This window comes from Oncorhynchus gorbuscha, linkage group LG14 (assembly GCF_021184085.1).
Source record: "Oncorhynchus gorbuscha isolate QuinsamMale2020 ecotype Even-year linkage group LG14, OgorEven_v1.0, whole genome shotgun sequence".
NCBI lineage: Eukaryota > Metazoa > Chordata > Actinopteri > Salmoniformes > Salmonidae > Oncorhynchus > Oncorhynchus gorbuscha.
The window spans coordinates 13,666,179-13,678,978 of NC_060186.1; the positions used below are offsets into that span (position 1 = coordinate 13,666,179).

The following is a 12,800-nucleotide window of genomic DNA, read 5'->3' on the forward strand; positions in this document are numbered from 1 at the left end:
GCACTAGATCAGAGATCATCAACTAGAGTCAACATGCACTAGATCAGAGATCATCAACTAGAGTCAACATGCACTACATCAGAGATCATCAACTAGAGTCAACATGCACTACATCAGAGATCATCAACTAGAGTCATTACAGAGTCAACATGCACTAGATCAGAGATCATCAACTAGAGTCAACATGCACTACATCAGAGATCATCAACTAGAGTCAACATGCACTACATCAGGGATCATCAACTAGAGTCATTACAGAGTCAACATGCACTAGATCAGAGATCATCAACTAGAGTCAACATGCACTAGATCAGAGATCATCAACTAGAGTCGTTACAGAGTCAACATGCACTAGATCAGAGATCATCAACTAGAGTCATTACAGAGTCAACATGCACTACATCAGAGATCATCAACTAGAGTCATTACAGAGTCAACATGCACTACATCAGAGATCATCAACTAGAGTCATTACAGAGTCAACATGCACTACATCAGAGATCATCAACTAGAGTCATTACAGAGTCAACATGCACTAGATCAGTGATCATCAACTAGAGTCATTACAGAGTCAACATGCACTACATCAGAGATCATCAACTAGAGTCATTACAGAGTCAACATGCACTACATCAGAGATCATCAACTAGAGTCATTACAGAGTCAACATGCACTACATCAGAGATCATCAACTAGAGTCAACATGCACTACATCAGTGATCATCAACTAGAGTCATTACAGAGACAACATGCACTACATCGGGGATCATCAACCAGGGTCATTACAGAGTCAACATGCACTACATCAGGGATCATCAACTATAGTCATTACAGAGTCAACATGCACTACATCAGAGATTATCAACTAGAGTCAACATGCATGACATCAGGGATGATCAACTAGAGTCATTACAGGGTCAACATGCACTACATCAGGGATCATCCCCTAGAGTCATTACTTAAACAACATGCACTTCATCAGGGATCATCAACCAGAGTCATTACAGAGTCAACATGCACTAGATCAGGAATCATCAACTAGAGTCATTACAGAGTCAACATGCACTAGATCAGCGATCATCAACCAGAGTCATTACAGAGTCAACATGCACTACATCAGGGATCATCAACTATAGTCATTACAGAGTCAACATGCACTAGATCAGGGATCATCACCTAGAGCCATTACTTAAACAACATGCACTACATCAGGGATCATCAACCAGAGTCATTACAGAGTCAACATGCACTACATCAGGGATCATCAACTATAGTCATTACAGAGTCAACATGCACTACATCAGAGATTATCAACTAGAGTCAACATGCACGACATCAGGTATGATCAACTAGAGTCATTACAGAGTCAACATGCACTACATCAGAGATCATCAACTAGAGTCATTACAGAGTCAACATGCACTACATCAGGGATCATCAACTATAGTCATTACAGAGTCAACATGCACTAGATCAGGGATCATCACCTAGAGCCATTACTTAAACAACATGCACTACATTTGTAAGTCGCTCTGGATAAGAGCGTCTGCTAAATGACTTAAATGTAAATGTACATCAGGGATCATCAACCAGAGTCATTACAGAGTCAACATGCACTACATCAGGGATCATCAACTATAGTCATTACAGAGTCAACATGCACTAGATCAGGGATCATCACCTAGAGCCATTACTTAAACAACATGCACTACATCAGGGATCATCAACTAGAGTCATTACAGAGTCAACATGCACTACATCAGAGATCATCAACAAGAGTCATTACAGAGTCAACATGCACTACATCGGGGATCATCAACTAGAGTCATTACAGAGTCAACATGCACTACACCAGGGATCATCAACTAGAGTCATTACAGAGTCAACATGCACTACATCAGGGATCATCAACTAGAGTCATTACAGAGTCAACATGCACTACATCAGAGATCATCAACTAGAGTCATTACAGAGTCAACATGCACTACATCAGTGATCATCAACTAGAGTCATTACAGAGTCAACATGCACTAGATCAGTGATCATCAACTAGAGTCATTACAGAGTCAACATGCACTACATCAGGGATCATCAACTAGAGTCATTACAGAGTCAACATGCACTACATCAGAGATCATCAACTAGAGTCATTACAGAGTCAACATGCACTACATCAGTGATCATCAACTAGAGTCATTACAGAGTCAACATGCACTAGATCAGTGATCATCAACTAGAGTCATTACAGAGTCAACATGCACTACATCAGGGATCATCAACTAGAGTCAACATGCACTACATCAGGGATCATCAACTAGAGTCATTACAGAGTCAACATGCACTACATCAGGGATCATCAACTAGAGTCATTACAGAGTCAACATGCACTACATCGGGGATCATCAACTAGAGTCATTACAGAGTCAACATGCACTACATCAGGGATCATCAACTAGAGTCAACATGCACTACATCAGGGATCATCAACTAGAGTCATTACAGAGTCAACATGCACTACATCAGGGATCATCAACTAGAGTCATTACAGAGTCAACATGCACTACATCGGGGATCATCAACTAGAGTCATTACAGAGTCAACATGCACTACATCGGGGATCATCAATCAGGGTCATTACAGAGTCAACATGCACTACATCAGGGATCATCAACTATAGTCATTACAGAGTCAACATGCACTACATCAGAGATTATCAACTAGAGTCAACATGCATGACATCAGGGATGATCAACTAGAGTCATTACAGGGTCAACATGCACTACATCAGGGATCATCACCTAGAGTCATTACTTAAACAACATGCACTACATCAGGGATCATCAACCAGAGTCATTACAGAGTCAACATGCACTAGATCAGGAATCATCAACTAGAGTTATTACAGAGTCAACATGCACTAGATCAGGAATCATCAACTAGAGTCATTACAGAGTCAACATGCACTAGATCAGGAATCATCAACTAGAGATCAGAGTCAACATGCACTAGATCGATCATCAACCAGAGTCATTACAGAGTCAACATGCACTACATCAGGGATCATCAACTATAGTCATTCAGATCATGCACTAGATCAGGGATCATCAACTAGAATCATTACAGAGTCAACATGCACTAGATCAGGGATCATCAACTAGAGTCATTACAGAGTCAACATGCACTACATCAGGGATCATTAACTAGAGTCATTACAGAGTCAACATGCACTAGATCAGGGATCATCAACTAGAGTCATTACAGAGTCAACATGCACTACATCAGAGATCATCAACTAGAGTCATTACAGAGTCAACATGCACTACATCAGAGATCATCAACTAGAGTCAACATGCACTACATCAGAGATCATCAACTAGAGTCATTACAGAGTCAACATGCACTAGATCAGAGATCATCAACTAGAGTCAACATGCACTACATCAGAGATCATCAACTAGAGTCAACATGCACTACATCAGGGATCATCAACTAGAGTCATTACAGAGTCAACATGCACTAGATCAGAGATCATCAACTAGAGTCAACATGCACTAGATCAGAGATCATCAACTAGAGTCAACATGCACTACATCAGAGATCATCAACTAGAGTCAACATGCACTACATCAGAGATCATCAACTAGAGTCATTACAGAGTCAACATGCACTAGATCAGAGATCATCAACTAGAGTCAACATGCACTACATCAGAGATCATCAACTAGAGTCAACATGCACTACATCAGGGATCATCAACTAGAGTCATTACAGAGTCAACATGCACTAGATCAGAGATCATCAACTAGAGTCAACATGCACTAGATCAGAGATCATCAACTAGAGTCAACATGCACTACATCAGAGATCATCAACTAGAGTCAACATGCACTACATCAGAGATCATCAACTAGAGTCGTTACAGAGTCAACATGCACTAGATCAGAGATCATCAACTAGAGTCATTACAGAGTCAACATGCACTACATCAGAGATCATCAACTAGAGTCATTACAGAGTCAACATGCACTACATCAGAGATCATCAACTAGAGTCATTACAGAGTCAACATGCACTACATCAGAGATCATCAACTAGAGTCATTACAGAGTCAACATGCACTAGATCAGTGATCATCAACTAGAGTCATTACAGAGTCAACATGCACTACATCAGAGATCATCAACTAGAGTCATTACAGAGTCAACATGCACTACATCAGAGATCATCAACTAGAGTCATTACAGAGTCAACATGCACTACATCAGAGATCATCAACTAGAGTCAACATGCACTACATCAGTGATCATCAACTAGAGTCATTACAGAGACAACATGCACTACATCGGGGATCATCAACCAGGGTCATTACAGAGTCAACATGCACTACATCAGGGATCATCAACTATAGTCATTACAGAGTCAACATGCACTACATCAGAGATTATCAACTAGAGTCAACATGCATGACATCAGGGATGATCAACTAGAGTCATTACAGGGTCAACATGCACTACATCAGGGATCATCCCCTAGAGTCATTACTTAAACAACATGCACTTCATCAGGGATCATCAACCAGAGTCATTACAGAGTCAACATGCACTAGATCAGGAATCATCAACTAGAGTCATTACAGAGTCAACATGCACTAGATCAGCGATCATCAACCAGAGTCATTACAGAGTCAACATGCACTAGATCAGGGATCATCACCTAGAGCCATTACTTAAACAACATGCACTACATCAGGGATCATCAACCAGAGTCATTACAGAGTCAACATGCACTACATCAGGGATCATCAACTATAGTCATTACAGAGTCAACATGCACTACATCAGAGATTATCAACTAGAGTCAACATGCACGACATCAGGTATGATCAACTAGAGTCATTACAGAGTCAACATGCACTACATCAGAGATCATCAACTAGAGTCATTACAGAGTCAACATGCACTACATCAGAGATCATCAACTAGAGTCATTACAGAGTCAACATGCACTACATCAGGGATCATCAACTAGAGTCATTACAGAGTCAACATGCACTACATCAGGGATCATCAACTAGAGTCATTACAGAGTCAACATGCACTACATCAGGGATCATCAACTAGAGTCATTACAGAGTCAACATGCACTACATCAGAGATCATCAACTAGAGTCATTACAGAGTCAACATGCACTACATCAGTGATCATCAACTAGAGTCATTACAGAGTCAACATGCACTAGATCAGGGATCATCAACTAGAGTCATTACAGAGTCAACATGCACTACATCAGGGATCATCAACTAGAGTCATTACAGAGTCAACATGCACTACATCAGAGATCATCAACTAGAGTCATTACAGAGTCAACATGCACTACATCAGTGATCATCAACTAGAGTCATTACAGAGTCAACATGCACTAGATCAGTGATCATCAACTAGAGTCATTACAGAGTCAACATGCACTACATCAGGGATCATCAACTAGAGTCAACATGCACTACATCAGGGATCATCAACTAGAGTCATTACAGAGTCAACATGCACTACATCAGGGATCATCAACTAGAGTCATTACAGAGTCAACATGCACTAGATCAGTGATCATCAACTAGAGTCATTACAGAGTCAACATGCACTACATCGGGGATCATCAACTAGAGTCATTACAGAGTCAACATGCACTACATCAGTGATCATCAACTAGAGTCATTACAGAGTCAACATGCACTAGATCAGTGATCATCAACTAGAGTCATTACAGAGTCAACATGCACTACATCAGGGATCATCAACTAGAGTCAACATGCACTACATCAGGGATCATCAACTAGAGTCATTACAGAGTCAACATGCACTACATCAGGGATCATCAACTAGAGTCATTACAGAGTCAACATGCACTAGATCAGTGATCATCAACTAGAGTCATTACAGAGTCAACATGCACTACATCGGGGATCATCAACTAGAGTCATTACAGAGTCAACATGCACTACATCGGGATCATCAACCAGGGTCATTACAGAGTCAACATGCACTACATCAGGGATCATCAACTATAGTCATTACAGAGTCAACATGCACTACATCAGAGATTATCAACTAGAGTCAACATGCATGACATCAGGGATGATCAACTAGAGTCATTACAGGGTCAACATGCACTACATCAGGGATCATCACCTAGAGTCATTATAAACAACATGCACTACATCAGGGATCATCAACCAGAGTCATTACAGAGTCAACATGCACTAGATCAGGAATCATCAACTAGAGTTATTACAGAGTCAACATGCACTAGATCAGGAATCATCAACTAGAGTCATTACAGAGTCAACATGCACTAGATCAGGAATCATCAACTAGAGTCATTACAGAGTCAACATGCACTAGATCAGCGATCATCAACCAGAGTCATTACAGAGTCAACATGCACTACATCAGGGATCATCAACTATAGTCATTACAGAGTCAACATGCACTAGATCAGGGATCATCAACTAGAATCATTACAGAGTCAACATGCACTAGATCAGGGATCATCAACTAGAGTCATTACAGAGTCAACATGCACTAGATCAGGGATCATCAACTAGAATCATTACAGAGTCAACATGCACTAGATCAGGGATCATCAACTAGAGTCATTCAGAGTCAACATGCATACATCAGGGATCATTAACTAGAGTCATTACAGAGTCAACATGCACTAGATCAGGGATCATCAACTAGAGTCATTACAGAGTCAACATGCACTACATCAGAGATCATCAACTAGAGTCATTACAGAGTCAACATGCACTACATCAGAGATCATCAACTAGAGTCAACATGCACTACATCAGAGATCATCAACTAGAGTCATTACAGAGTCAACATGCACTAGATCAGAGATCATCAACTAGAGTCAACATGCACTACATCAGAGATCATCAACTAGAGTCAACATGCACTACATCAGGGATCATCAACTAGAGTCATTACAGAGTCAACATGCACTAGATCAGAGATCATCAACTAGAGTCAACATGCACAGATCAGAGATCATCAACTAGAGTCAACATCAACATCAGAGATCATCAACTAGAGTCAACATGCACTACATCAGAGATCATCTAGAGTCATTACAGAGTCAACATGCACTAGATCAGAGATCATCAACTAGAGTCAACATGCACTACATCAGAGATCATCAACTAGAGTCAACATGCACTACATCAGGGATCATCAACTAGAGTCATTACAGAGTCAACATGCACTAGATCAGAGATCATCAACTAGAGTCAACATGCACTAGATCAGAGATCATCAACTAGAGTCAACATGCACTACATCAGAGATCATCAACTAGAGTCAACATGCACTACATCAGTGATCATCAACTAGAGTCATTACAGAGACAACATGCACTACATCGGGGATCATCAACCAGGGTCATTACAGAGTCAACATGCACTACATCAGGGATCATCAACTAGAGTCATTACAGGGTCAACATGCACTACATCAGGGATCATCCCCTAGAGTCATTACTTAAACAACATGCACTTCATCAGGGATCATCAACCAGAGTCATTACAGAGTCAACATGCACTAGATCAGGAATCATCAACTAGAGTCATTACAGAGTCAACATGCACTAGATCAGCGATCATCAACCAGAGTCATTACAGAGTCAACATGCACTACATCAGGGATCATCAACTATAGTCATTACAGAGTCAACATGCACTAGATCAGGGATCATCACCTAGAGCCATTACTTAAACAACATGCACTACATCAGGGATCATCAACCAGAGTCATTACAGAGTCAACATGCACTACATCAGGGATCATCAACTATAGTCATTACAGAGTCAACATGCACTACATCAGAGATTATCAACTAGAGTCAACATGCACGACATCAGGTATGATCAACTAGAGTCATTACAGAGTCAACATGCACTACATCAGAGATCATCAACTAGAGTCATTACAGAGTCAACATGCACTACATCAGAGATCATCAACTAGAGTCATTACAGAGTCAACATGCACTACATCAGGGATCATCAACTAGAGTCATTACAGAGTCAACATGCACTACATCAGGGATCATCAACTAGAGTCATTACAGAGTCAACATGCACTACATCAGGGATCATCAACTAGAGTCATTACAGAGTCAACATGCACTACATCAGAGATCATCAACTAGAGTCATTACAGAGTCAACATGCACTACATCAGTGATCATCAACTAGAGTCATTACAGAGTCAACATGCACTAGATCAGGGATCATCAACTAGAGTCATTACAGAGTCAACATGCACTACATCAGGGATCATCAACTAGAGTCATTACAGAGTCAACATGCACTACATCAGAGATCATCAACTAGAGTCATTACAGAGTCAACATGCACTACATCAGTGATCATCAACTAGAGTCATTACAGAGTCAACATGCACTAGATCAGTGATCATCAACTAGAGTCATTACAGAGTCAACATGCACTACATCAGGGATCATCAACTAGAGTCAACATGCACTACATCAGGGATCATCAACTAGAGTCATTACAGAGTCAACATGCACTACATCAGGGATCATCAACTAGAGTCATTACAGAGTCAACATGCACTAGATCAGTGATCATCAACTAGAGTCATTACAGAGTCAACATGCACTACATCAGGGATCATCAACTAGAGTCATTACAGAGTCAACATGCACTACATCAGTGATCATCAACTAGAGTCATTACAGAGTCAACATGCACTAGATCAGTGATCATCAACTAGAGTCATTACAGAGTCAACATGCACTACATCAGGGATCATCAACTAGAGTCAACATGCACTACATCAGGGATCATCAACTAGAGTCATTACAGAGTCAACATGCACTACATCAGGGATCATCAACTAGAGTCATTACAGAGTCAACATGCACTAGATCAGTGATCATCAACTAGAGTCATTACAGAGTCAACATGCACTACATCGGGGATCATCAACTAGAGTCATTACAGAGTCAACATGCACTACATCGGGGATCATCAACCAGGGTCATTACAGAGTCAACATGCACTACATCAGGGATCATCAACTATAGTCATTACAGAGTCAACATGCACTACATCAGAGATTATCAACTAGAGTCAACATGCATGACATCAGGGATGATCAACTAGAGTCATTACAGGGTCAACATGCACTACATCAGGGATCATCACCTAGAGTCATTACTTAAACAACATGCACTACATCAGGGATCATCAACCAGAGTCATTACAGAGTCAACATGCACTAGATCAGGAATCATCAACTAGAGTTATTACAGAGTCAACATGCACTAGATCAGGAATCATCAACTAGAGTCATTACAGAGTCAACATGCACTAGATCAGGAATCATCAACTAGAGTCATTACAGAGTCAACATGCACTAGATCAGCGATCATCAACCAGAGTCATTACAGAGTCAACATGCACTACATCAGGGATCATCAACTATAGTCATTACAGAGTCAACATGCACTAGATCAGGGATCATCAACTAGAATCATTACAGAGTCAACATGCACTAGATCAGGGATCATCAACTAGAGTCATTACAGAGTCAACATGCACTACATCAGGGATCATTAACTAGAGTCATTACAGAGTCAACATGCACTACATCAGGGACCATCAACTAGAGTCATTACAGAGTCAACATGCACTACATCAGGGATCATCAACTAGAGTCATTACAGAGTCAACATGCACTAGATCAGGGATCATCAACTAGAGTCATTACAGAGTCAACATGCACTAGATCAGGGATCATCAACTAGAGTCATTACAGAGTCAACATGCACTAGATCAGGGATCATCAACTAGATTCAGCCGCGGCCCATTATTTTCTGAAACGGATGGTCGGGGGGCTGGATCATAATTGGAAATAATTTGTAGACGGCAAATGAACTGCTAGAAGCCCAAACAGATATAATGTTTGACTAAAACAATCATTTAAAACCTTGTTTACATTTGTTTACGATCATGTGTCTCTCCATTATGAGTGTGAATACTTGGGAACAGAATTCCTAAATGAAAATGATTTGGAGCTGATTACCTGGTGTTTTTACAGTATTTTATGTCCAACAAAAAAACAACAACAAAAAATATATATATATTTTTTATTCTCAGAAAATTTGGGCGGTGCAAATAAAACCACCAAATTGGTCCCGTGGGCTGCCAGTTGGGGAACCCTGCACTACATGATCTCCCTGCACTGTGTACTGTTAGCTCTGCCTTGGTAGGAGCTGAAACCACTCACACACTCTTTCAGTTAGACATCAAGGAGCTGCCAGGAACCCTTTCATGCCACATAATCCCCACCCCCACCTGATAACCATCCTTCCCTAGTAATAACACTATCCTCCGTATTGCTGCTGCTGTCTTGGGTACTACGGACTACCCAGGGTGTAGAGAGCTGTAGAGAGGTTAGGGTGTGCAGACTGGAGTTCCAGCCCAGCACTAACACACCTGACTAAACTCATCACGGTTTTGATTAGTACCTGTATTTAGATTAGAGACCCATGATTCAGACACACAGGGGAATATGCAGGTTAGCTTTATGAATGGGGGGAAGTGGAGTGGACACTCCTGTGTGTAGTACAGTAGCCAACATCTATCATCCCTCCTTCCTTCCAGCTGTTCATCCGTCCATAAGTAAGGTGCCATGACAGGGCACATCCTGGATGGCTAGAGGTGTGAGTCTGAGCTGCTGTCTGGACTAACACCTGGTTCTGTCTCAGACAGTCCTGTCTGTCTCTGTACACACACACACACACACACACACACACACACACACACACACACACACACACACACACACACACACACACACACACACACACACACACACACACACACACACACACACACACACACACACACACACACACACACACACACACACACACACACACACACACACAAAGCCCTCCTCACCTCTCCCCTGGTACAGGGGTAAGCTCCAGAGTATTTGGAGGTGCAGGGGGCCCCGTCCAGCACTGCCTTTCCCTCCTCCAGTCCAAAGGTGGCGCTACAGTTCCTGGCGTAGTACTGCAATGTCTTCCAGGTCTGCCCAAAGTCCTGCGAGCGCTCCAGGGTCATGGCGGTAGGGCGGGGTGAGCGGAACACCATGATCAGGTGGGTGAAGATGAATTCTGCCTCCAGATCCAGCTGCAGAGTCTCAGACTCCACTTCCCCGGACGACTGCCACCAGGTGTTGGGGTGGCGGAAGGAGGAGTCGGCCATGGCCGCAGCCAGGTGGGCCTGCAGGGGGAGGGCCGCGTTGCACTCCCCACACCTGGCCGGGGGGCAGGGCGCTGTGGAGGAGGAGGGGTCAGAGTAGGAGCAGTAGGGCTCGGTGCCCTTGTAGCCACACACGGTCTGGGTCAGGACCCTGCGACCTAGCGCCAGATTGCCCATTCGGGGGTTACACGCCTGGCTCTCACAACGAGCGGCTACCCCCCTTACACGACCCAAATCTATAGGAAGAGAGATAGGACAGGTTATAGGAGATGGACGAGGATCTCTTGTGTATTTAATCTAAACTTAAAGCTAAAAGTTTAGACTTGAATGCTTCAGTGTGGACTTTGACAGAGACCAATTTTTGGGCAGCTATGGGAGGAGGATGTGCACTCCAGACGAGTTCCAGATGCATTGGGTGTGGGATGTAAGAACACCTGCTGGGCAACACTGCCATCTTTAAGAGCCCTCTCCACGGCCAACATGCACACAGGGGAACGGGGGGTTTCATGTTTTTATATAACACAACAATTCTGTTTATAATGTGGGCAGGTATTCAAAATAGATTTTTGGCAGTCAACAATGGATGGTAGCTCACAGTAGCCTTCGTTGTTATGGGTCTTTTGAGGTTATTACATAGTTATAAAAACACATCGGCATATTTGTGTTTCGTTTGAAAACATTCTACATTATAGAGAAAATCTCAGTGATATCATGAGACACGAGTTTCACCTCCACACAAATAGAATGTTGACCCGAGGTGGTCAACAGAGCGGAGCGGAAGGAAGGAAATACTTTTGTCACCGTTGCTGCACTTGTCAGGCGTATTGTTCCGAGACAGCGGGAACGCTACATCGTTGCACACAATGAATACACTGCCTATGAATTGAATTCGATTAGAAGCAGGTTTTTTTTTAAAGAAAAAAATACAAACCTGCAAGAATAGCAGATAGGCCAGTGCAGGTAAAAACAGCAAACAAAGTCCACATCATAGTTCCGACCCACGAGCAAGTGTTCCCAAGAAGAGGTTAGCCGATGAGATACCTAGAGAGCAGCCTTGTGAATAGGCAACGCGACACCTCGTTGGTGTTATTCAAGTGGCAAATAGATGCTAGATTTCATCCTCCGAATGTAAAGCCAAGGCTCAAAGCCAGTATAGTCTTTACTTTCCCTTTTTCAACAACAATCAGATATGATCAAAGAAGAACAAAGACCCCAGTTTGACAACACAGCCGGTTCAGACACCCAGGGAAAAGTATTCCATTATTCCGCATTACTTCTGCAAAAGCCGAGGACTGATTTGCGTTCTCTCGTATTCGCCCGGATCTTCTACCTTACAGTTAGTTAATTTGCTTGCTAATAGCCTGAAGATAAACTGTGAATCTACTATGGAATACTGAGAGAGTGACAGCGGGCTTGCGGCTCCGCCCCGTCTCTTTGCATTTTTCTCTTTAAAGGAACATTCCTGGTCGTCAGGATCCAGTTAGTGTCAGGTCAGAGCTGGCA

At 42.2% G+C, this 12,800-nt stretch overlaps 1 protein-coding gene across 2 annotated transcripts in view; it reads right to left on the reverse strand.

The window, feature by feature from the left end:
* Positions 1-12,735, reverse strand: part of LOC123994478 (netrin-4-like) — a 36,204-nt gene extending 23,469 nt beyond the window's left edge. The window contains exons 1-2 of one of the 2 annotated variants that reach the window (XM_046297106.1): positions 12,229-12,735; positions 10,992-11,533 (exon numbers count right to left, since the gene is read on the reverse strand). In XM_046297106.1, coding sequence (XP_046153062.1) covers positions 10,992-11,533; positions 12,229-12,286 — 600 coding nt within the window. In that variant the 5' untranslated portion in view covers positions 12,287-12,735. The remainder of the gene's footprint in view (positions 1-10,991; positions 11,534-12,228) is intronic. The other variant, XM_046297107.1, reaches the window with a different exon arrangement.
* Positions 12,736-12,800: the final 65 nt, after the last annotated feature.